The following is a 23,415-nucleotide window of genomic DNA, read 5'->3' as shown; positions in this document are numbered from 1 at the left end:
AGAGAATGAAGTATTTTGTTACCTAAAGTCATGTCACTCCTAACTCCCTTTTGTCCCCCTACTCTCAGTTTTTGAAATGTTGTAAAATGACTGTACTCTCTTTTCAGCCTTAGACCAGTTAGCCTAGCCGTTGTTTGGTTTTGAGGCTTCCGAGGGCCTGGGGATTCTCATACTTAGTATAAGGAATCACACAAAAGACTGGCCTGGAGAAGGTGTAGAAGATAGAGACCAACATCTACTGAGACCAGAGACCAGATTATCCCCTAGAATATATTTTGCTTTTAATAAAATTCAAAAAGAAGAATAAGTTTCTCTTTTTTGTAAGTGGCCTTTTTCTCTTCAGAGAAGGATATGGGAAGAGACACTGTTAAGGAAGAGTTCTGATTAGTAACATTACAGTGAAAGGAATTCTTACTTAAAATTAACTGCAATTGAAACCATTTTCATCAGAATAGCCTTGAATTGGAGTTATGACTAAATCTATCTAAGCTATTGTGCTGTTTTTCTCAGTAATGAATGTGCCCAGAATGTCAGTATCTGCAACATTCTCAGCCACTTGAGTATAATGGGGCTTGATTTGTGAAGGAAGGATCGCAAACTCCATCCAGGCCTTTTAACCACCCAGGCTCCAGTGGGGTGGACTCCAAACAGACCAAAAATGCTATACAATATTCTTAACTGTTTCTTCTAATTTTTCCTTTCTTTGGATCCCATGTTGGTTTCAGGAGTTATATATGTCTGGGAAACTGACACTGCAAAGTTCTGGCTTGTTCCCTGCCCTGATGCTAAGGGATAAATATAGATCTCAACCACTACAGAAATTTGGCCAGGATTTGGAGGGGTGTGTGTATGAGGGGCAGTGACTGATGGGGCCACTCTGACATGTGGGCTAGAAAAAGGCTTCCTTATGTCTAAGACCCTCTTTGGGGCAGTGAAGAATGAAGTAGGAGCCTGGCTTCTAAAATCAGAAAGAATAATCCACATTTTAAGAAGCTCATGGATTGACACAAATAAGAAATATTGTAGGTGGCTTAGAGTGTGTGCGGGGGTAGGGGGAGAGAGCAAAGGGAATCTTTCCTGACATCCTAGATCCTTTTGCATGAGATCAGCCTTATGAAAAAGGCAAGTTATTCTTGGCCGTCTCCCCTCACCCCCAACTCCCACCCACACCCACCCCCTGCATGCACTGATATCCAACTCTCAATTGAGAAGAACATGACTTAAGATTTCCATTGGGCCCATCATATCTCAAGCACTGGAGAAAGACAAGGGGTGGAAAGACACATAAAGGGGGGCGGGGCGGGGGGTGATTTGCTCATCCTCGTGACCCAGAATATCTCCCCCTCCTTGTAATGATGAGCTTGCTTTTCCATAAGGGCTTTCCCTTGATTCAGGGAAGGGGCCAACCAATGAGAGAGGGACATGTTAGATTATTTTGGGGAAGGGCTCATGCCAGGAGGGTTCACTTTTACCAGGCGTCAAGTGTCCCCAGCAACCAGTGTCTCCTGTACCAGCAGAAGCTCCAGAACTCTCACCCGATTGCCTGCCTCTGCTGCGTCTTTGCCCACTGAACAGTCATGAGAAGGCAACTCCGGTCCAGAAGGGCTCCATCCTTTCCTTACAGTTATCGCTACAGACTCGTGAGTGCCGGAGAGCAGAATATTTTGCTGCCCCCCACCGCTTTTTCTAATGGGGTGGGTTGGGGGCTGTGCAGACCTTGGTTTACTGCTGCCTCTCTTTGGGATGGGCATAAACAGTGAAGTTTAGGGAAACCCAGGGTTTCAAAAAGGAGCAGTGACTCCCAGCACCCCCGGGTACCCTAAATTGTTGGATAAAAGGAGGAAACCCCTCTTCCTGTGAAACAAAGATAAGGGAAGGAGAAGATAACAGAGAATAACGGGCTTATAAAATCTTTTCTTGGGAGTATAGAATTTTCACAGACCTTTTGGAGTATAAAAATTTAATTCTAATAGCAAGAAATTTAGCCAAGAGGGAAGGAAAGAGGAAGAGGAAATGAAAGGCACTGCCTACCCAGCTGTCTCAGTACCCTTGGGTGGTAGCTTCTTAGAGTCCAGCTGCTCTCTTTCTAAAGTAGAAATTCCAAACTATAGCTAAAATCATAGAATCCCCAATAGGAGCTGGGAGGAATCCTAGACAATATATCTCCAGAACCCCTCATTATGTAAAGGAGGCTACTGTGGCTCAGAGCACAGGAGTGACTTGCAAGTTAGTGGAGGAGCCAAAGTGAAAATGCAATATCCTCACTTCTAATCTTGTGCTCTTTCCATTGTATTTGCAGTATGCATCTTCCAAACCCCCGATCTGCCACTACCCATTTCCATCCTGATTGCCACGCCACACTGCCCAACATACAGACACATATACATTGTTTTGGTCTCACCGTTTATCTCCAGGGTGTATTACAAATTATTTGATCCAAAAGTTTCTTTGCATTTATTTTGCTATAAGACATTAATGTATGCCACATGCAGTACTTTTTGGGGAGAGGATTTTGAAATGTTCCCCAGAGAGGATTGTGATCTGAGCCCCAGGAGGAAACAAAGTCTAAGCCATTTTTCTTTGGGTATGGCCACTTATGTAACCAGGGAGTTAAGTGAAAACTTTCAACAGCCCGCAGAAGAAAACATACATTATTCTAAGTTCCTATCAACCTACAGAGGGCTTCTCTTAGCTTTTTAGCCACAATTCAAAGAATTATTTAATTTCCCCCAAAGTTTCTTCCAGCTCTCAGAACAGTTACAATCTGCAGGGGTATAAAACTATTTCTTACTTGCCTTCTTTTCTACGTAATCTTGCTAAAATGTTGTGTATAATTTCAGTTATTTGTCAAGTGGCTTGGATTTTAAATGCATCAGGGGATCTTGATCCTTATAATACTTGATCAAATTTAAAAAGAAATTAATGCAATCCTGTGCTAATTTCTCTTTTAAAATTAACCAGCCATTCAAATGTTTATGGTGTATTACTGCTCAATGCAGGGCACAAATTTAAAATTTATCCTTTGGGTCATACTGTTCATTTATATATTTGTTTATATGTTTATATATTTAGATTGCTCAAAATGGAGCCACCCTCTGTTCTTCAGACTCTTCTCTTTTAGGGAAACCTGATGACCCCATCGCACACCCACTACCATACCCCAGCACACTCACACACAGTATCACATGAGGGTAGTGACACTTTAGGAAAGTGACAAAACAGAATCTTAGGGATAAGCATTCTCATTACCAAAGGATTTTCTATTGGATTTCATTAAATAGTTTCACAAAGATACATTTTACATTTAATTAATGAGGATCTTTTGGGGAAGGTCTCTCTTGCACAGTGTGACCATCTCCTTTACCTGGAAGCAGAGGAGAGGAGAAAAGATTTGAGGTTCCTAAAGCAAAGCTCAGGAACCTCTCACAGCCTCTCGGGTGTGAGAGCTGTAAGGGCAAATTAGCCGTGAGAAGATTAATTCTTCTCAGGAGGGTAAAGCTTTAATGACAAGCCATCTGTAATGGGATTATCATGAGAGCCCTTATCTACAAATAAGATCAGGCTGAGGCCTAGACCAGCTGCCTCCTCTGTAGAAGGTTGAAGGCAGGCATCGTAACAAGGAAAGAAAAGAAAATTGTTCAGGAAATGTAAAGGGAATATATATTTCTCCTCAATGAAGTGTTATACTTCAAATTCACTGAGATTCTCGGGGGCAGTAGATTCTCTGGGGACCGTGATTGCTACCCACTGTGATATGCATGACAGCTCAGTTAGGGTGGCAATCTCTGTGAAAGCATTCCTGCAGAGTCCTGCATCAGGAATTTTAAGTCAGGCAGGTATCACTGATATTTGGTTAGGACATACTGGGTCAGCTTTACACTATGAAGGGCCATCGAGAGGCTAGAAAATATGGACTCTCCCTCTGGGTGCTCAAAATGTAGTTTGGGAGTTTAAATGTGTACATAGGTTCACACACAAGTGAAAGATATTAAGAACATGCATTAATCCATTCAACATTGAGTGATGGATGAAGTTTATTTTCCTAAGCCTTACACTGTGAGCCTATGTCAGTCAGCCATCCTTGATTATAATAAGCACCTAAAATCTTTTTCTGTGTGTTTTTTTGAGACAATGTTTCACTCTGTCACCCAGGCTGGAGTACAGTGGCATGATCACAGCTCACTGCAGCCTTGACCTCCCAGGCTCAAGCAATCCTCCTGCCTCAGCCTCCTGAGTAGCTAGGACTACAGGTGCATGCCACCATGTCTGGCTAATTTTTTAAATTTTGTAGAGACAGGGTCTTGCTATGTTGCCTAGGCTGTCCTTAAACTCCTGAGTTCAAATGATCCTCCTTTCTTGGCCTCCCAAAATGTTGGGATTATAGGCGTGAGCCCTAAAATCCTTTAGGAACACAGAACCTAAAGCATTGTGTTTCATTAATCTGCTAAGCTACCTCTAGGCACATGTGCTTAATGTGATAGAGGAGAAATATCATTGTCCAGGATATCAAGAGACACAGGTTCCAAGACTGTCAACTCTATCATGAATTTACTGCATGGCTTTGGCTAGATCCTGTCCCATCTCTGGGCCTCAGATGGATAAGTAAATCTTGAAGGTCCCTGTCGGTTCTAATGTGATATTTTATATAGAGCTGTACATTGGAACAAATTAGAGAGCAATTCAAGAGGGCTTATAATCAAGAGCTAGATAGTGCTGTGCAGACCGAATGCTGAGAGCTGAGCCTTGTCATTCTGTATCACTTTTACTAATTCTGAGCAATCCAATTTGCTGAGCCCTCCTCCCCCCAGCAAAGGCAGCATTTTCAGCCGAGTGCCCTCTAAATGGCCTTTGAGGAATCAGGCAGGGAGGGAGCAGCACAGAGCCCCTGGTCTCTAGTGTTTGACACATCCTACCCCAACAGGTGCACAGCCCCGCAACTCTTCTGACTTGGACAGCAGAGAAGGGAGGGCAGCCTCACTTTCTGCTGCTGCAATAAGCCTTGGCAAACCCCCAAAGAGCAAAGATACAATTCTCCGGCCTGTGGCTGGGAGGTATTTGAAACACCACTTTGGTGAAGTCTAGGTTTCTCTCTCTCCCTCTCTCTTTTTCAGTTTAATTTTCTTAGAATCACTCAGAGAAGATTACAGTTTCAAATCTCAAGTAATGGCTGCAATCAGTCAATCAACAAATATGTGCTGAGTATGAATTACGTGCCCAGCTTTTTGCCTAAGGCATAGAGGGGGGACTAAGGAAGCCTGGGGTTCCAGCTCTCAGATGGTCTTTCCAACCAATTTAAGGTAGGAAGAAATTCAAACTAGGGCAATAATCAGAGAAGCAGTTAATAACTTCCCATCTATTTTTTCTGTTGGGAAGGAAGGCTAAGTTTTGAGGAGGGGTACAGTAGTTGGCCTCTCCTCCTGATGTCCATCCCGGGCTATTTTTAGACACAACTTAAAATGGTGAAGTTGAGCAGCTGAATGTGTACAGGGTGTTAGGATAAAGCTGACTTGGACTGAAAGTTTGCCATCACGGACACAATGTCTAAGACTATTCCACCCTCTTCCTGTGTGAGTTCACCTCTGCTCTGATAGGCCAAGGTTAAGTGGGAGGTCAAGGCCCAGAACACAGTAGTGATATGAACAGTCCTTGGAGAAGAGCCCAAATGCCTGAAGCTGAGAATAAAACTTGCACCTCTATGGAAAGAATACTGAGTCAAAATGGGTCATAGAAAGGATATTTCCTCCAAAAGAACAGAGAGAAAGAAAATCCACCTCTTGTAACAACATGTATGTTTATGGGGAAGTGGAAATTTGAAGCATCTCCAAATATTGAGTCATTTCAATTTATTTTTGGCTGGTGGGATGCACCATTGTACATTTTTTTTCAAAAAGGGTGTTATGTTTTGTCACTGCTCCAGGATGATCCGGATGAAGTGAACCAGAACTACTTAGCAGATGAAGAGGAGGAAGCAGAAGAAGAGGCACGGGTGACAGTGGTGCCCAAGTCAGAGGAGGAGGAAGAAGAGGAGGAGAAAGAAGAGGAGGAAGAGGAGGAAAAGGAGGAGGAAGAGGGTCAGGCTCAGCCAACAGGCAATGCCTGGTGGCAGAAATTGCAGATCATGAACGAATACCTGTGGGATCCAGAGAGAAGGATGTTTCTGGCCCGAACAGGTCAGAGTTGGAGTAAGTCCCAATAGTTCCAATGCCAAAGTCTGGTGTCCTTTGCTTTTGGTGTGGTGTCCAGGGCTCCTTTACCATACGCTGGATGGGCTTGTCTGTGAACTTCTCTTTGCACTTCATGTAAAGGCATCAATGCCTAGGGAAATGCCTAGACTGTGGACAGATTCCATCAGAACAAACTCCACATGGTTGAACAAACTTGACTGTGTAACTGAAACTCACTGGGCTCAACATCAGTTGCAATGCAGAGAGACAGTGAGAATGAATTGAAAAAGCACATGACTTTTTAAAGTCCCAGTCCTGTCACTTTCTATCCATGTGACCTTGGACTCATCATTTTCCCTCTCTGAGTCTCAGTTTCCTCACCTGCCAAATGAGGAAAACAATCCCTGACTTGCTTCTCTCACAGGATCAGAGTGAGACTCCAATTAGATGTTAAAACTGTAAAGTTGAAAGAACTATGCAGAAGACTTCTTGTAAGATATGAGACTCAAATGCCTGCTAACCTGACCAAGTGTTTTTATGAGGCCTTATCACCTGGTAATGTCAGAGGAGAGCCAGGAGGCGTGTCCCTGGCTCCAGCTTGTGGGTGTCTTCCTCTGCTATGATAGACATGTTTTATCAATGGCAGAATTATCTTCCTTAGCATTTCCTCTTTGCATCATATGCTGCCATCATTTTTACTCCACAACTTCCCCATCACTGCCCTCCTACAGTCTTACCCACCTCTTAAACTATTAATGCTGAGCCTTCTCCTCAGGAGATTTAGCCAGTGGTAAAATTCACACTTGCCACAGTCTCTGCACAGCCCAGAAAAAGAGCAGCTGCTGGTTTGGAACTCAGTCAATCCACAGAAGAAAAAAAATAGAGGATGCCAAGGATGAAGTAACAGTCCCCTAGTGCCAAGGGTCTAGGTTGCTGAAGTTGATGGCCATGTCTTCTAAAGGCCCCTTGGCTAAGAATTCTTTCCCTCATAGTTAATGTTGCTAATTCAGCTCAGTCAAGGTGAAACAGTCAGCTCTGTTTCCTGGAATTAGGAATAGCAGGTGTGGGACTCTCATCTCCCTTCGCCCTTCCCCAATTCCCAGCCCCACCCCTGACCATCCCACAAACTCTCAACTGGAACAAATGTACCATTTAAGGAACATTCCGACATTCTGGAAGCTGCAGACAAATACTGGACACTCACTGGGGCTCCAAGGGTGCACAGCTGTTTCTCCCTTGCCTAAAGAGGACTGGAAAAACAAGCCTTGTGAAATGCAAGTGTGATTCTGGGAGGGGGAGCCTAAACAGCCAGCCATTAGAACTTCACCAGATGAGCTGATCCAAATTGCTTCTGTGAAAGACAATACATAGGCCAATAAGTGGGGATGAGGGAGGAAGGTTCAAGTGCCCAGAGAAGATATGGTAATAGCGACACTGCGTGATAGGCCATAGCCAGACCTCTGAGTAGCAGGTCTAAGTAGAGCCCAGGAATTCTTCTGTTGGGCTACCCTGGGCAAAGGGCAAATGGTAATGTTAATGCTTCAGCCATAGAGCACATGCCTTGCTGTCTTCTTTCCTGAGAACAAGGTGCCTACTTGTGCACTTACTAATGCTGTCCCAACTTGGACATCAACCTGCCCAATATATTTACCAGGCCTATGAATATAATCTGGGCCTTTTCTTTGGTACCTGCACATCCCTATTCTCGGAAACTCTATGTTATTTTACTGGATACCAACAAGAATCATACAAGGTAGTAATATTATTATCCCCATTTTACAGATGCAGAAACTGAGGCTTAGAGAGGGTAAGTAACTTGCCTATAGTCACATAGTTACTAAGTGGCAGTGCTGGGATTTCAAACCCTGGTTGGATGAACACCAGAGTTCATTCTTTTGCCAGAACACTGCCCCATTTCATGAACTCTAACAACGAACAAGGCCCTGATGTGTAGGGCCTCAGGACCTGATAGGGTGTTTTAGTGGGAGAAATGAAGAGTTGGGAGCATGGTTACTCAGTGGTCTGTCCAAGCCTGGGTGGGGGCATTGAGGAAAGAACCCTAGAGTACCTGGAGGAAAGACCCAAGTAATACTTGGACATCCAGGGCAGAAAGTGTCAGAGGGATCAATGGGTTCAGATGGGGACTGTGCTTGGTTTCGCCTGGGGGTGGCTAAGCTAACTATCTCAGTCTGTGATTACCTATCATAAACTCTAGGGCACCAACTCCTGGGTGAGGCTAAGGGGACTTATTGCTAGTGTCATTCTCCTATCTACAACTTCCTGGTCACACATCCTGGGAAAAAAGGAAGATATCTCCAAAGGAATGTACCTGTGTTCCATTGCTTTCCCTTCATCCATGAAACTGAGTCTTTTGATCTCCATGGATGGCTCTAGCTGTTGATCCATTCCCAGGATGGGCATGGGGTAAAGGAATGGAGGCAGAAACACAGGGCAAATCCCATTAGATAGCCAGTGGACAGCAGCCAAGTATCACAGGCACACAGGTGCTGTCGTTTATTCTCCAGGGACTCCAACTGAATCAATGTGTTCATGTTCCAGTTTTGCTTTAGTTCATCTTAATAAAATAAAAAGGGTCAGTTCCATTTCCAGTCAGATTACTATGGGTTTTTTCTCCGTTCCACAACACCTTTTTTGGTTAATTTTATTTGGTTCATGGTTCAATTTAAAAATTAATATTTGGATTCAGTTTGGGGTACAGCAAAGTTAAGTGGTTTGTTCCAGTTTTTGGTTCATAATTCAGTTCAAATCTGTAGGTCCAGCATCATGTCATTGCTGTGAACAGAGCCAAACGTTGTTGCCTGAGAGAGCCCCAAGGAGGGCTTGAAAACAGTTTCTCAGCAGCAATCTCAAGCTCATTCACCTCACTCATTGTTGCCTAATCCTGGGACAAACCTAGTCCTAATACAGCCCAAAGAGGGAAAATTCACACAACTATGCTTCTGGTCCTACAGCACTAATAATAATGTTAATAATAACCGATGATGACTGCCACTTATGGTGCATTTAGTATTCACCAGGCTCTGTGTTATGCTATTTATATGCATTATTCAATGCTAAGAAGTAAGTACCATTATTGTACAGACGAGGAAATTGAGGCCCAGAGAGGTGAACAGCATGCCCAAGATTAAACAGCTTGAAAGTGGTACAGTCAGGATAGGATGTAAGGAAAGACTGAATTTCAGATATTGTTAGGGATATAGATAAGAATCTGAGGTAAGTGCTGTTTTTATCCCCATCTTACCTGTAAGGAATTGGAGGTGCAAGGAAGTTCTATAACTTGCCAAAGTTCACAGGCAAGTGTCAGTGATTAGGTACCGTTTCCTCCTTTTCCCTTCCCCACCCTGTGTTAGTGTTATTTTTGAAAAGCAGAGCCATTTTATTCATCTTTGATAAAGATGAATAAAATTTGAAATAAGCAGGGCAAAACCTCACTTTGCCTTGACTGGAGGCAAGTCCAGTGGAAATTCATCAAAAGTTTGAATTATAGACTATGTGGAAAGAAATGCTGTTTTCATCACTTGCAAATACCTATAATTATTGGAACCAAGCTGCTAGGACTCTTCAGGGCATCCACTTTAATGAATAGCAAAGAATGATTTGTACTTAGGACATCAACGGTTGCCCAGAGGACTCTCAAGCAATTTGCCCTCTGCAGTACTTTAAACTCCACTCCATTGTATTCTTGTTCATGGCCATCATTTGCTCAGCAAGCCCTTCCATCGGAGATGTTGTAAAGGTAAACTGCAATTAGACCCCTGACACAATCCTCACTGACTCCAAACTGGTGAAATCTGAATAAGCAAGGACATACTGAATCTGGGGAATTTTTTTAAAGAGCCATTTTGTGGTTGGGTTGGTTCTGGTTCGTGAGTCCAAGCAGGGAGGAAGGGCTTGTAGGAAGGGCTTGTTGGCAAGCACTGACCACTCTCATCTATGATTGCTCTGCAGGCCTGATCTTACTCGTTTACTTCTTCTTCTATGCCTCCTTGGCTGCTGTGATCACCCTCTGCATGTACACACTATTTCTGACCATCAGTCCCTATATACCAACCTTCACGGAGCGGGTAAAGCCTCCTGGTGAGTGTGCCCAGATGCCCTGTGTTGTCAGAACTTGCTGGACAGAAATATGCTTGCACAGCATGTTCAGCCTCAATTAACTTTGGCTCTTCCTGGTAATGACTTAGAGATTCAATTATTAGGAGGAAAAGTAAAATGGTACTTGGCAAATTATGGTTCTTTTTATTTTGATTGCTTGGGGGGGAAATGGTTTCATGGGAATCAATTAAAAAAAAATTATCCCAAGAATGGGTTAATATATCCAAGACCTGTTTTCATTGCCAGGCGTTATGATCAGACCCTTCGCCCATAGCCTTAACTTCAACTTCAACGTTTCTGAACCCGACACTTGGCAGCATTATGTGATTAGCCTAAATGGCTTTCTCCAGGGTAAGTAAGTTCCTCTGAATAGTGGAAAGTTCTTTTGAAAGGTGGTGGGTGGGAATCCAAATTTCAAAATTCACCTGGCCCAGGAATCCCAGTCTTACTAACCCCAACTTGTCATGGTCTGTCCTTACTTTGCATCCCCCTTAGCACCTGTAGCTACAATCAGAATTGCTCTAGTGTGTGACTGCATGTTGTCTTGAAAGCATACAAGTCAATTTTCCAGCAAGATAAGCTCTTTGAGGCAGAGAACATTTTTCTTTTCTTGAACACGACACAGCACCCAGTTAAGTCCTGAACATATCCAGATGGCTCAATAATGATCATTTATAGAAGATAATTCTGGGGGGAGATAGTGGTGGGAAAAGAAGAATGTTCTCCAGAGCTGGAAGGTTTCTGTCTTCTAAACTTTCTCAAGATAAAAGAAGTCATTTCTTGGAGATGGGCTAACTTGAAGGGAGAGGGCAAGTGTCTTTATTTTATTTTATTTATTTTATTTGAGACGGAGTCTCACACTGTTACCCAGGCTGGAGTGCAGTGGTGCGATCTCTGCTCACTGCAACCTCCACCTCCCAGGTTCAAGCGATTATCCTGCCTCAGCCTCCTGAGTAGCTGGGGCTACATGTGCGTGCCATCACGCCCTGCTAATTTTTTTTATTCTTAGCAGAGACGGGGTTTCACCGTGGTAGCCAGGATGGTCTCGATCTCCTGACCTCATGATCCGCCTGCCTTGGCCTCCCAAAGTGCTGGGATTACAGGCATGATTCGCTGCGCCTAGCCAAGTGTCTTTATTTAACAGCATTCCAGAAAGGAGTTAGAGGAAGAATCTCTGGGTGGCAGTCGCTCCAACATTCTGATCCCAAATATTTTCGAGGTGCCTATCTCTATAGTGTCATCAGATAAATTTTCAGGGGCAAATGAATGGCTTTGTGGGAGACCTTTTCACAAGGTAATATCTGAGGTAGCAGCTTGGTTAAGGTTAACAGAGCACACAGGTTCTTTATGCAGCTATCAAAGAGGAGCTCCAGTGGGGTTTGCATTTCTGCACCTAATCTTTGTGGGGAAAAAACGCCAGTCATTCTGGCTTGGTTGTCCTGGCCTGGTTGAAGTGGGGTTGATCCATTCTAGGGGCAGCTACTATTACAACATGTGCACTGAATTAGGAGAACAATCTCTTGTCATGTGCTAGGAAGTGTTATTTAAATACATAAATTTGGTCATTTAACTTTAACTCTGCATAATAAAGTTGATCGTCCTCATTTTATAAATGAGGAAACTGAGACTCAGAAAGGGGGAGTAACTTGATCAAAGACTCTGGCAGCAGAACCAGTGTTTGAATCCACATTTCATGTTCTTGACACCCTTCGCTGCTGTAAGTGTTATAACGGGACCAACAACATGGGCATCTCCTGGGAGTTTGTTAGAAAGGCAAAATCTCAGACCACATTCTAGAGCTACTGAATCAAAATCTGCATTTTTAAAAAATTCACAGGTGATTTGCAGGAAATTTAAAGTTTGAGAAATGCTGCTTTTCATAATTCTACACTGCTGTCATATGACCAAGAGTTAGAAACTCAGCTTTATATCAGTAAGGCTCAGTGTTATTTTGGGTAAGTCTGAGTTTCAGATTCCTTACCTGTGAAATGAGGGGAGATGGGATCTGAGTCCATGTAGTTCTATTTTTAGCCACAGAAATGTTTTAGGCATCATGGCCAGCACAGTATCTTCTTTTGTTTCAGAATGCTTGCAAGTGATTGCAAATATATTGCCGGATTCCCTGCTGAGAAAATCCCTCCAAGAAGCTAGTAGACAGAGAAATACCAATTCTGACCTGATGATGATGGAAGCAGGAAATGTTAGGAAAAGCACTAGTTTTTCAGTTTCTAAGAGTAGATAATGTGTCCTGCTAAAAAGAAGCACATCTCTGAAATAGACATCCCAGAGTATCACTTTCACTCCCATGAGGACTGGGATTTTGCAATAAGGGTCATGTCCATGTCACATTATTTTTAATGGAACTACCTCAAGAGAAACAATGAGCACATGACTGCAGCCTCTATTTAGAAAGTTATTTGAGCATAGTTCTTGTTCTAAAAAATTAAAACAAAGCCTTGAATTAAATGTAGCTTTGTCAAAGAAAAAATAAAGGCATAGCCATAATTGGATAGATTTAAAATTCCCAGTTGCCAATTAATAATATCAAACCCAAGTCACAACCTGTGGGTTTGATATTATTAGATGAGAATTCAGCAGTACATTTTGAGTTTTACCTCTGGTAGATCATAGGTGCAAAATCTCCTCTGAAATACTGAGCTACTTTGAACATTAATACATAGGGACTGAGTCTAACAGGACTAACTGGGCTGCATCATTTAGAATCAAATTGGAAATAATGCAGTAATTTCTAAAGCCCAGTTTTATGTATAAAATTTGGCAGCCCAAAGAGTTACCTCATGGCCGGGCGCAGTGGCTCAAGCCTGTAATCCCAGCACTTTGGGAGGCCAAGACGGACAGATCACAAGGTCAGGAGATCGAGACCATCCTGGCTAACACGGTGAAACCCCGTCTCTACTAAAAAAAATACAAAAAACTAGCCGGGCGAGGTCGTGGGCCCCTGTAGTCCCAGCTACTCGGGAGGCTGAGGCAGGAGAATGGCGTGAACCCAGGAGGCGGAGCTTGCAGTGAGCTGAGATCCGGCCACTGCACTCCAGCCTGGGCGACAGAGCGAGACTCCGTCTCAAAAAAAAAAAAAAAAAAAAAAAAAAGAGTTACCTCACAAATAGCCTCTTTAAGCTTGCTCCCTGATGTATGTATCCTTTGACACATGTTACATTCCATCCAATGTAAAGGACATTAACCCTGAATGTCTCAGGTCTCAGTAGACAAGATCTCATGCCCTCACCATCCCCGTAGAGACCCCGTGGTTGTCATTGGTTTCTATCTTTTAACTTATGCTTCTATTTTGCAGTGCTAACTTCCTTCTGTAAAGGATGAAGAGCTGGCTTATTCCCTCCCCTGCCTCCTCCTCTGCCTCTCCTTCCTACTCCACCTCCTTCTCCTCCTCTTCCTCTTCTTCCACTTTCCTTCTGTCTCACAACTCATACTTCTCACTCTCTTACAATCAAGTACCTCTCACTGACTTTAAAGGGAGACATTGTAACTGCCCAGCGGGTTCACCTTGCCCACTGCCTAGACGGAGCTGATTTATCAAGACAGGGGTATTGCAATAGAGAAAGAGTAATTCATGCTCAGCCTGCTGTGCAGGAGACTGGAGTTTTATTATTACCCAAATCAGTCTCCCCAGGACTATTTCTCTATTGCAATCAAATCCATGTACATTGGGTGGGCAGTGCCCCGCCAGTAAAGACAGTACCAGAGTCGGTCCCCAGCCCAAGAGAACTAGGTGGCTGCTTGGGCTGGCCTCTGGATCCATTGCCAGCTGAGGGGGTGGAGGGGAGGGCTACTGAACCATGAGCAGGTAGCCATAAGGGCAATCCCAAAAGACCACCCAAATTTGTAACCGCCCAATGGGTTCACCTTTTTTCCTAAGTGAAGTTAAGGAAATTTAACCCAGCAACTTAGCTTCCTTATATATACACCATACCCTGAATATTTCATTCCCTCTTCCAAAATCTACCAACTATGTGCCTATTTCTCTCCCAGAAGTAGAAGGGACAGCCTTCCAAGTTTACAGTTTATCATATCTGAAAAGAAATGGTGGAAAATAGAGAAAAATTATAAAGTGACTAACATAGGACCCAGAGATGGATATCCAGAAGTTCCATGGGAATGAAAAGCAAGGGAATAGGCAATCAAACTGGGCTGAAGTGACTAGTCAGGAAGACTTCCTAGAGGGATGGCTGCCAATGAAGGCTGTTGGGTACCTGATGCCAGGTCACAGGGAGACTGAGTGGGCTTTCAGAGGCATACAAACAAGCTGGAGAAAGGAAATTTGGGAGGGAGGACTACTGAATGCATGGCCTTCCCCTGTAGCACCTGTCTAACATAACCCGTTGCCACTCACACGTGCTTTAGGTTATAATGACAGTCTTCAAGAGGAAATGAATGTAGACTGTCCCCCGGGGCAGTACTTCATCCAAGATGGCAATGAGGATGAGGACAAGAAGGCCTGCCAATTTAAACGCTCCTTCCTAAAGAACTGCTCTGGTCTGGAGGACCCAACTTTTGGATACTCTACTGGACAGCCCTGCATCCTTCTAAAGATGAACCGGGTATATTGGCTTTTGATATCTGGTGGTGATAAGTGAATGAACTAGATAGGAGGGCTCTGGCCACTCCATTTTTCTTGGGCTCTGTCTTCACACACCACAGGTTTGGTCATTTTTACTGACAGCATCAGAAATACAAATAACCAGATAAGCCTATCAGTTTCTTCTCCCCTCCCCCCAGCACTTCCTGTGGCCATTCTTCTCCTTCACTCCCAAACCTGCTGCTTGATGGCCTTTGTCAAGAATGGGGTCCTAGTCAAGTGCAGTGGCTCGAGTTTATAATCCAAGCTACTTGGGAGGCTGAGGAAGGAGGATTGCTTGAGCTTAGGAGTTCAAGTTTAACTTGGACAACATAGTGAGACCTCATCTTTAATTTTTTAAAAAGTATTTTAAATAAGGAATCGAATACTGAGCTGTTTGAAACAGGGGATTGACATGAGGGTGGCATGGGGGACAGTTCTTACATCATAAAAATGCATTTTTCTTCCATCCTGTCATGACTTAGGTGTGGCAGAGCCTTATCAGTCACACCCCTCTTGAAATTAGAAAGTTCTTTACATCTTTAGAGTTGACTTGCTGAAGTTTCCCCTTGTGTGTAAATATCAGGCATAAATACAACACGGAGTAAGTTGAGCTGCTTAGTTCTAAAGATGTTTTGCATTTTTTGCTTTTTGTAACATTTCTGAGAAGGCGAAATAGATGAAGTATATGCCTGAGGAAGGATGATTGGGAGGAGGGTTAGAAAAGCCCCAATTTTTACTGTCAAATATGTTTTGTTAAAAAAAAAAAACCACTGGTTTTCTTTTGATAGGTTGTAGGCTTTCGTCCTGAGCTTGGAGATCCTGTGAAGGTTTCCTGCAAAGTCCAGGTAAAGAGGCCTTTTGAGTAAGCATTGTTAGCACATCTGTTTCACGCAAAAGGTAGTCCATCCCTTTCAAGGACTTACACATGGATGGTAGGCTAAGGAAAAGGTTAATCTTTTCATAACTACACCTCTCTTTAGTTCCTTCAGGTTTTCCTCTTTCCAGAAAGCATTCAACTCATGTGTGTTTGTGTGTATAGTGTATGTGTGTGTGTGTCAGTCAGTGTGTCATGGTTAATACTTGTGAAAACCAAAGAATGAACCTCAGCTAGGGGCCACAGCGGGGAACAACAGTGTGCCAAGTCATTAATTGAGATTCTGTGTACACTTTTGCTTAGCTCTAATTACTTGTTTCTTTGAACTAAACAAACAGCTTTCATTAGAGTCATTAGTTTCCAGATTTTAAAACTGAATTTCACATTTTGCAGCAATGACCAGTGGTACTGGGTGTTGCAATCACAAATGACTATAAGGGAAGTATAAACAGAACTCGATTAATATGCTAATTAACTGTCCTTCGAGGGACCATTAACTTCTATCTCATCTGTACCAATTAGCTCCCTTGTAGGAAAAAGCCATTAGATCTTGGGTTTACTTCTTAAACAGGCAGTAGCTTTCTCCTGTTCTGTGACATCAGCTGCACCCCCAGACCTGGATAGTTGTCTTGCAAATACGTGAGACCTGGTAATCCCATTCTCAGTAGGAGAAATACAGTTGAAAACTTCAGTCTTCATGGTGGCAGATCAGAAAACAGCAAAAGGCAGCATTTATTCAGCCAATATCCCACATTCAGCAAGCTTTTATTGATCACTTATTATATATCAGATCCTCTGCTAGGTGTTAGAAGTGTTGAGGTAAGAGTACGGCTCTGTCTCTGAAATCAAGACAATCAAGTATTACAAGTGCTATGAAAAGTGAAGATGAGCTCTGAAAGGTCAGGCAGTCCTTGCCAAATGAACAAGGTAGGAAGCACATTCTGTTGTCATGTATATGTGTAAATATTCACAGTGTGAGGTGAGACTACAAACTATGCGAACTGATTCCCCAGACCTTCACGAAAAATAAATTTCGTTGCTTTTTAGAAGAATGTATTACAAGTAAATCATAAAGACCAACTTAGTCTTAAGCTAGCGTATTAACTGGACAGAGTTCTACTTATTGTTCCCTAATGGAAGCTGTTTGTTTTTCAGCTTACTTCAAACCTTGCTGAGAACTGTCCTTTCTAAAATTGTTTTAATGTTTTAATTATTATTTTTAGCTACCTCCTTACATATTTTATGTCCTTTTAAACACATATATTAAGAATTTCTATACATTCTATAATAAACAATACTGGTCAAATCCACACCCATTTGTGGAAATCAAGCAGGATAAGGTAATGACTAGAATAAATTAAGGAGAGATTAGTTTGTACCAAGAACAATTAAAGTATATTGACAGAAGTAATCACATGACCTTAGTGAGTAATTTACTAGTAGTGATGCACTATTTGTCCTTACTAGCCCCCAGACCTCTGTTGTTTAGGGCAAGCCGAATGTATCGCAGAATGGGCAACCCCCTACCTGACATAATGTGATAAGGGTAGACCTGTTTACTTTAATCATTTGCATACCCAAGCTCTTGTTGCTTACCCCTCTGACCCCACCTACTGTAATTAAGCACTACAGAGAATATGGTCAGAGACATGAGTCTAGGTGAGCCAACTGCAGGCTGTGTGCCTGTGTATCAGGTACCTATGCACTTGATCTGACTTCCAATAGAACCAAGCCTGCAGTGTGCAAATCATGGAGTGGGATTTACTAAATATGTTCTAACATATATCTCCCTCAGCTCCAAAGTCCAAGACTGTGTCCCAGGCTCAGTGTGATTCTTTGGAGAAAGGCTGGAGTTGTCGGGCCTCTTTCCAGAGCAGCATCAGATACTGCAAGCCCTTTGGACTGCTTCTGTCTGGGTCCCCCAGAAGCCAACAGAGAGCCATACTGAGCACCTTTGGCCTCCTCAGTTCAGGCCTTCTATTCAACATCCTTTGAACTGAAAAGACAAGGCACAGTCACTCCCTAAAAATGCTCTTCTAGGGACAGGTCACGGCTGAGCTCTGCCCCATTCTGCTTTCATGGTCTTCCTGGAACAGTTGGTTATGGGTCACACAGTGATTTCGCCTGAGGTACAACTCTTAGCTCAGACTCTAACCCACTCTGTGACCCAGCACCCCACATATACCTGCTTTTGCTTACAGAGAGGTGATGAAAATGACATCCGATCCATCAGTTACTACCCAGAGTCGGCTTCTTTTGACCTCCGCTACTACCCTTACTACGGCAAACTGACTCACGTAAGCTGTATCCCCTTTAGTCATTGCTGTCAGAAAGGGCTCAGTGACAAAGGAAGAGCTGGCTGGGATCTATGAGAATTAGGGAGCAGGAGATAGTAGAGGGGTAAATAGCTGCTGGCCATAACCAGGAGCTCCCTCTACCAATTCTTATCACAACCACACTCCTTTCCATATCCGAAAGAATCTCATATATGGCCTAGTTTAACCTTTTAAGTTTACAAATGGGAAAATTGGGGTTCAAAGAGAAAAAGTGACTTGCCCAAGACCATACAGCTAGATAGTGGCAGAGTCAGGAAAGATAAATTACTACCAATGTGCCTAAACCTGCATTAATAATCACGCTTCTGTTTCTCCCATTTGAAGCGCTGGGGTCAGTCCCCAACAAAGGGACTCAATAGACACTAGTTTTGGTTTAATTCATGGTCTGATCTCCAGAAAAATCATATCATGCTGAGTCAGAATTGGTTTTTCCCAGAGGACAATCAGATATTTGACAGTGACTTATCAGAGAAATGTATGATTTTCCCACACTTACCCAGCGCAAGGAGAGTATGTCAGTTGCTTTGGCCATTTGAGAATTGGCATCATGGGATTTGCTCAGTTCTCTTTGTGAGGGGCATCACCCTGCAGTGATTATCTGATCACTTCCCTCCTACCACCCCCCCACACTTAGAATTTATTGTTCTTCTACCTACAGGTTAACTACACATCCCCCTTGGTGGCAATGCACTTTACAGATGTGGTGAAGAACCAAGCAGTGCCTGTGCAGTGCCAACTGAAGGGCAAAGGCATCATAAATGATGTCATCAATGATCGTTTTGTGGGCAGGGTAATCTTTACCTTGAACATAGAAACCTAAGAACTTCAGGGGACCATTCTTACCAGTTCTGTTTCTGTTTTATCTCATGGTATCTCTGGTAGCACTTGAATTCTTTTTCTTCAGTTAGGACACAGCCAGATGGACATCTAAGACAGCAGATCATCTTTCCTTGCCTATGACATGTGTATAAAATGACATTGTGGAAGCTGTTTGATTTTTTTAAAGGTAGTCTCTCCTGATGACAAACAGAGTTTATTAATTTCCTTTCCCTCCACTTAAAACTAAAACCTGTTCTTGCTGCTGGTAGTCTCCCTGTAGCATAAACACAGTATCTGATAAAATTTACAATAGCCGTGCAATAGCCATCAAGGAGAATTTCTATTATGATTATAAATTCATCATGTTTTCTAAAATTCTGTTGGTTTTAGAGGTCAGATTCCTCCCAACCAGGCTAATAATCTAACATATTTTTTAAAAATCTGCCTAAGCCAGGTATGGTGGCATGCATCTGCAGTCCCACCTATTCGGGAGATTAAGGCAGGAGGATCACTTGAGCCCAAGAGGTCAAGGCTGCAGTGAGCTGCATTGCACTCCAGCCTGGGTGACAGAGTGAGAACCTGTCTCTGAAGAAAATAAAACCTGCCTGGCAAGGTCTTTCCCTGGGAATCACCACTCAGACCAACCTAGACAACCTAGACCATTATACCTAAAGACCTCTATATCCAGAGGTGCTTAGGAAGCTTCTGCCTCCCACAGACAACTAAATGCTTATTCAAAGACTAGGTTATTTTCAACTGGGAAAAAAGCAGTCCTAACAGGATATTGTCCTGGGATAGAGATGAAGACTGTCCCTGTGACTTTTTAAAGAGGTGGGGCTCACTGCAACTGGGGAGAACACTTAGCATATGGATATGATTGGTGTTTGATTCCTTGCTCTCTGGTGTAATCGTCTAAAGGCAAATATTCCTGCAAACAGGTTTTTCTCAGCTTCAGGCAGAGGAGACAACATGGAAGAAGATTCCCACCAGCTAGTTCTTCTTGGGCTATTTGTTTGACTATAGCATGGTGTTTTTTGAGACCATCAGGGGTGGTTACATTGACCTTCTGCTACAGCTCTGGAAATTGAAATCAGAGTCTGTCAATGAATACATGACAAGACAGAACGTTCCTGCCAGGCCAGGCAAAAGCCGAGACCCATTAGCAAGTTTAGCATTTACTTTAAAAATGACATGAGGCAGATGCGTATCCAGGATGTGGATCAGCCAGGTCACTTTGTCTTATCTTTGGTCACCTGATCACTCCACCGCTTCTTAACACCTCCACCAGGGGGAGGGCTGGCACAAGAAGAAGGGAAAAAAAAGCAAGCATCAGGGAATAGTATAGTGTATCAGGGTCCGAAGCAAGTTCAAATGCCACATAGGAGCATCCAAAGTCTGAATCTCCTCTACGATGTTTCCTTTCTCCCAAAACAGGGAACCGGCAGTCTGGTAGTGAAGACAAGCAAGTGGAGAAGTTATAAAATATAGTTTAATGAGAGTTAAAAACTAGTATGTGGAAAGCTATGGGAACATGAGGGAAAATACCTTGAGCTGAGAAAGTAGCAGAGGAAATTTCGCATGCAAAGCCACAGTCATGAAGAGACCATGGTGTGTCTGGGTAACTGTGAGCAGTTTATGTAACTGGAATGAAAAGGGTTCAGAGGAATGGCAGGGAGTGGCAAGAGATCGAGCTAGAGAGGTATTCAGGGATGGAAAGAGGACTTTGAGTTTTATCCAATAGGTGAAAATGAGTAATTAAAGCATTTTAATCAGGGAGGCTCTGTGATCACATTTGGATTTTATTTTACTTTATTTATTTATTTATTTATTTTTGAGATGGAGTTTCGCTGTTGTCGCCCAGGCTGGAGTGCAGTGGTGCGATCTCGGCTCACTGCAACCTCCACCTCCCGGGTTCAAGTGATTCTCCAGCCTCAGCCTCCTAAGTAGCTGGGATTATAGGCACACACCACCATGCCCAGCTAATTTTTGTATTTTTGGTGGAGACAGGGTTTCACCATGTTGGCCAGGCTGGTCTCGAACTCCTGACCTCAAGTGATCTGCCTGCCTCAGTCTCCCAAAGTGTTGGGATTATAGACGTGAGCCACCGCACCCAGCTTGTATTTTAGAAAGAGCACTTGGCAACCACTATGTGAAGGGTGATTGGAGAAGGACAAGACTGTGGAATGGGGAATAAGGAAGGAGGAGTTTGGAGAATGACTCCAAAGGTTTGAGCTTGGCTAGAACCGGTAAGATGGTGACATTGTTGATCAAGACTGGGAATACAAGAGAGAAGCAGGTTTGGGGAGATGAATTTTGAACATTTTAGATGTGATTTTCTATTGGTCAGACATTGGTGTGGAGATGTAAACACATGTAGGGTTGGGGAGAAGGAAACATGAGAACGAAAGCAACATTGGGTTAAGGGAACTTGCTTAAGAAATTTTATTTTTATTTTATTTTTTTTGAGGCGGAGTCTCGCTCTGTCGCCCAGGCTGGAGTGCAGTGGCCGGATCTCTGCTCACTGCAAGCTCCGCCTCCCGGGTTTACGCCATTCTCCTGCCTCAGCCTCCCGAGTAGCTGGGACTACAGGCGCCCGCCACCTCGCCCGGCTAGTTTTTTGTATTTTTTAGTAGAGACGGGGTTTCACCGTGTTAGCCAGGATGGTCTCGATCTCCTGACCTCGTGATCCGCCCGTCTCGGCCTCCCAAAGTGCTGGGATTACAGGCTTGAGCCACCGCGCCCGGCCGCTTAAGAAATTTTAAGCTATTTAATCTTGGGAATTGAAGCCAGTCATGTAAACATACCACACCAATCTAGTCCCTAACAGTGTTTTTTCTCTTGGCATTGTGGCGGAAAGAATTGCTGTTCCTCTTTGGAATCTCCTTCCCAGACACCTTCAAAGTCTTATTGACAGAGTAGAGGGAGGCCAACCACTACTAATAAGTAATAGAAGATATAGGATCTTCTACAGTAGGTTAATGGGAAATACAAAAACAAACAAACATACAATGAAACTGCCTCCTCTCAACCCATTTTCTTAACAAATTCAATTTTCAAAACTAACCTTTAAAAATAAAAGGAACAAAATGAAAAAGACAACAACTTTTAAACCACTTGAAAATTACCTCAAACAATCAAACTCTCAAGATTCAGTAGTAAAAGATAATAGAACGTTAGATCTGGAAAGGATATTAGAGAGTGTTTAGAAAAAACAACTTGCATTGCATCTGACTCCAGGTCCAGTGCTCTTTCTACTCTGAGCTGCTGCTTACCAGAAAGTACCATCTTCTTAAAAATCAATGAATGATATCCCAAACATTTTGAAACATATGTAAATTTTGAGTTAAAATAGTTAACATTTCACAGGAATTCAACTACTGGTGCTATATTTTATACATAATACATGATCCTGTTAAATGCATTGACTATTAGACAAGGAATTATGAATCATTTGTCAAACAATATTTCTCTTTCAGTGGAATCCATTGTGTCCACAATTGCAAAGCAATATTGAAGGGCACTAAGATAGTTTGTGTTGTCAGCTAAGACATGAAAAATATAGCTTTACTATACAGAACTGGATATGATAATATATTCATTAAAGTTATATTTTAACTGTTCAATAAACTTCTAGTAGATTAATTTAAATAGTTCCCCATACTGTGCTGCATCAGGATTTGATTTGTATGCCATCTGTTGCAATGCACTTGGTTTTACTTGCTTGTCAATGAGAAATACTATTTCCAAATGTTTTCATGGTTTTGTCCATGCTGGACTTTGGTTATGATTTTTCACCTTCTACGCCCCTGAAATCATTATCCTAAAGTAACCTTTCTTAGGCACCTATTTTCTGGGGATCAACATGTAAAAAAACATTTATATTGTCTTGAGGAGTTGTCAACAACAATAAATTGAAATAAAAAAGAAATGTACGATTTTCTCTTTCTAGACCATATCACTGATTTTCCCAGAGGAATATTGGGCAGCCATGTGGGTGGAAAACTTGACAATTGACAACCTGTTAGTTAAATATTGTTTTTCTTCTCTCTCCCCTCTTTTTGACTCTTGGGGTTTAGTCATAGGAGGATAAAACTAAAAGTTGTTTCATTTCTGGGCATTTTTTCTTTTGTAGTCTCTGTGCTCTGGTTTCTCATTAGACTGCTTTGTGAGAGCAGCCTTTTTTTTTTTTTTTTTTTAAATCAAGGTTGAGTCCTGGTATAAACTGTTATGTTTGTTTGTGTAGGAGAGGAGGAACACTAAGAGAAACTTTCAGGGGGAGGGAGGGACAGAATCAAAATTCAAAGAGAAACTTTGAAAATGTTTGATGAAAGTCTGGCTAAATGGCTTTAAGGCACATCTAGCCACAAACTGTCTCCCAGAGCAAATCTCTAATGGCAATTGCAATTAAAGACATAAATGTTTCCAATCCCTTATTCAACTCAGGGGCTAGGCTGTAGCAGGAAACTTTCCTTCTTTCCTTGGAAGCTGCCTCAGTCTAAAGTCTGCTAG

General features: G+C 42.7%; 1 protein-coding gene across 2 annotated transcripts; it reads left to right on the top strand.

Annotated features, from left to right (window-relative positions):
* The first annotated feature begins 1,464 nt into the window (after positions 1–1,464).
* On the top strand, positions 1,465–23,023 carry LOC105468413 (ATPase Na+/K+ transporting family member beta 4). Of its 2 annotated transcripts, none has more exons than XM_011718550.3 (8): positions 1,465–1,640; positions 5,918–6,170; positions 10,134–10,262; positions 10,527–10,631; positions 14,661–14,857; positions 15,666–15,722; positions 17,953–18,048; positions 18,746–23,023. In XM_011718550.3, the coding sequence occupies exons 1-8, from the start codon at positions 1,578–1,580 to the stop codon at positions 18,905–18,907; spliced, it is 1,062 nt and encodes a 353-aa protein (XP_011716852.2). In that variant the 5' UTR covers positions 1,465–1,577; the 3' UTR covers positions 18,908–23,023. The 2 variants fall into 2 exon arrangements, with proteins under 2 accessions (XP_011716852.2, XP_011716851.2); XM_011718549.3 differs by having other exon boundaries at positions 5,918–6,182.
* Positions 23,024–23,415: the final 392 nt, after the last annotated feature.

This window comes from Macaca nemestrina, chromosome X (assembly GCF_043159975.1).
Source record: "Macaca nemestrina isolate mMacNem1 chromosome X, mMacNem.hap1, whole genome shotgun sequence".
In the NCBI taxonomy this organism is placed as follows: domain Eukaryota; kingdom Metazoa; phylum Chordata; class Mammalia; order Primates; family Cercopithecidae; genus Macaca; species Macaca nemestrina.
This window is presented reverse-complemented; position numbering and strand designations above follow the sequence as displayed.

Coding starts and splice junctions, on each gene's coding strand:
- LOC105468413 (XM_011718549.3), top strand. CDS start 1,578: ATGAGAAGGCAACTCCGGTCCAGAAGGGCTCCATCCTTTCCTTACAGT. Junction 1,641..5,917: donor ACAGTTATCGCTACAGACTC/GTGAGTGCCGGA, acceptor TCACTGCTCCAG/GATGATCCGGATGAAGTGAA. Junction 10,632..14,660: donor CCTAAATGGCTTTCTCCAGG/GTAAGTAAGTTC, acceptor CACGTGCTTTAG/GTTATAATGACAGTCTTCAA.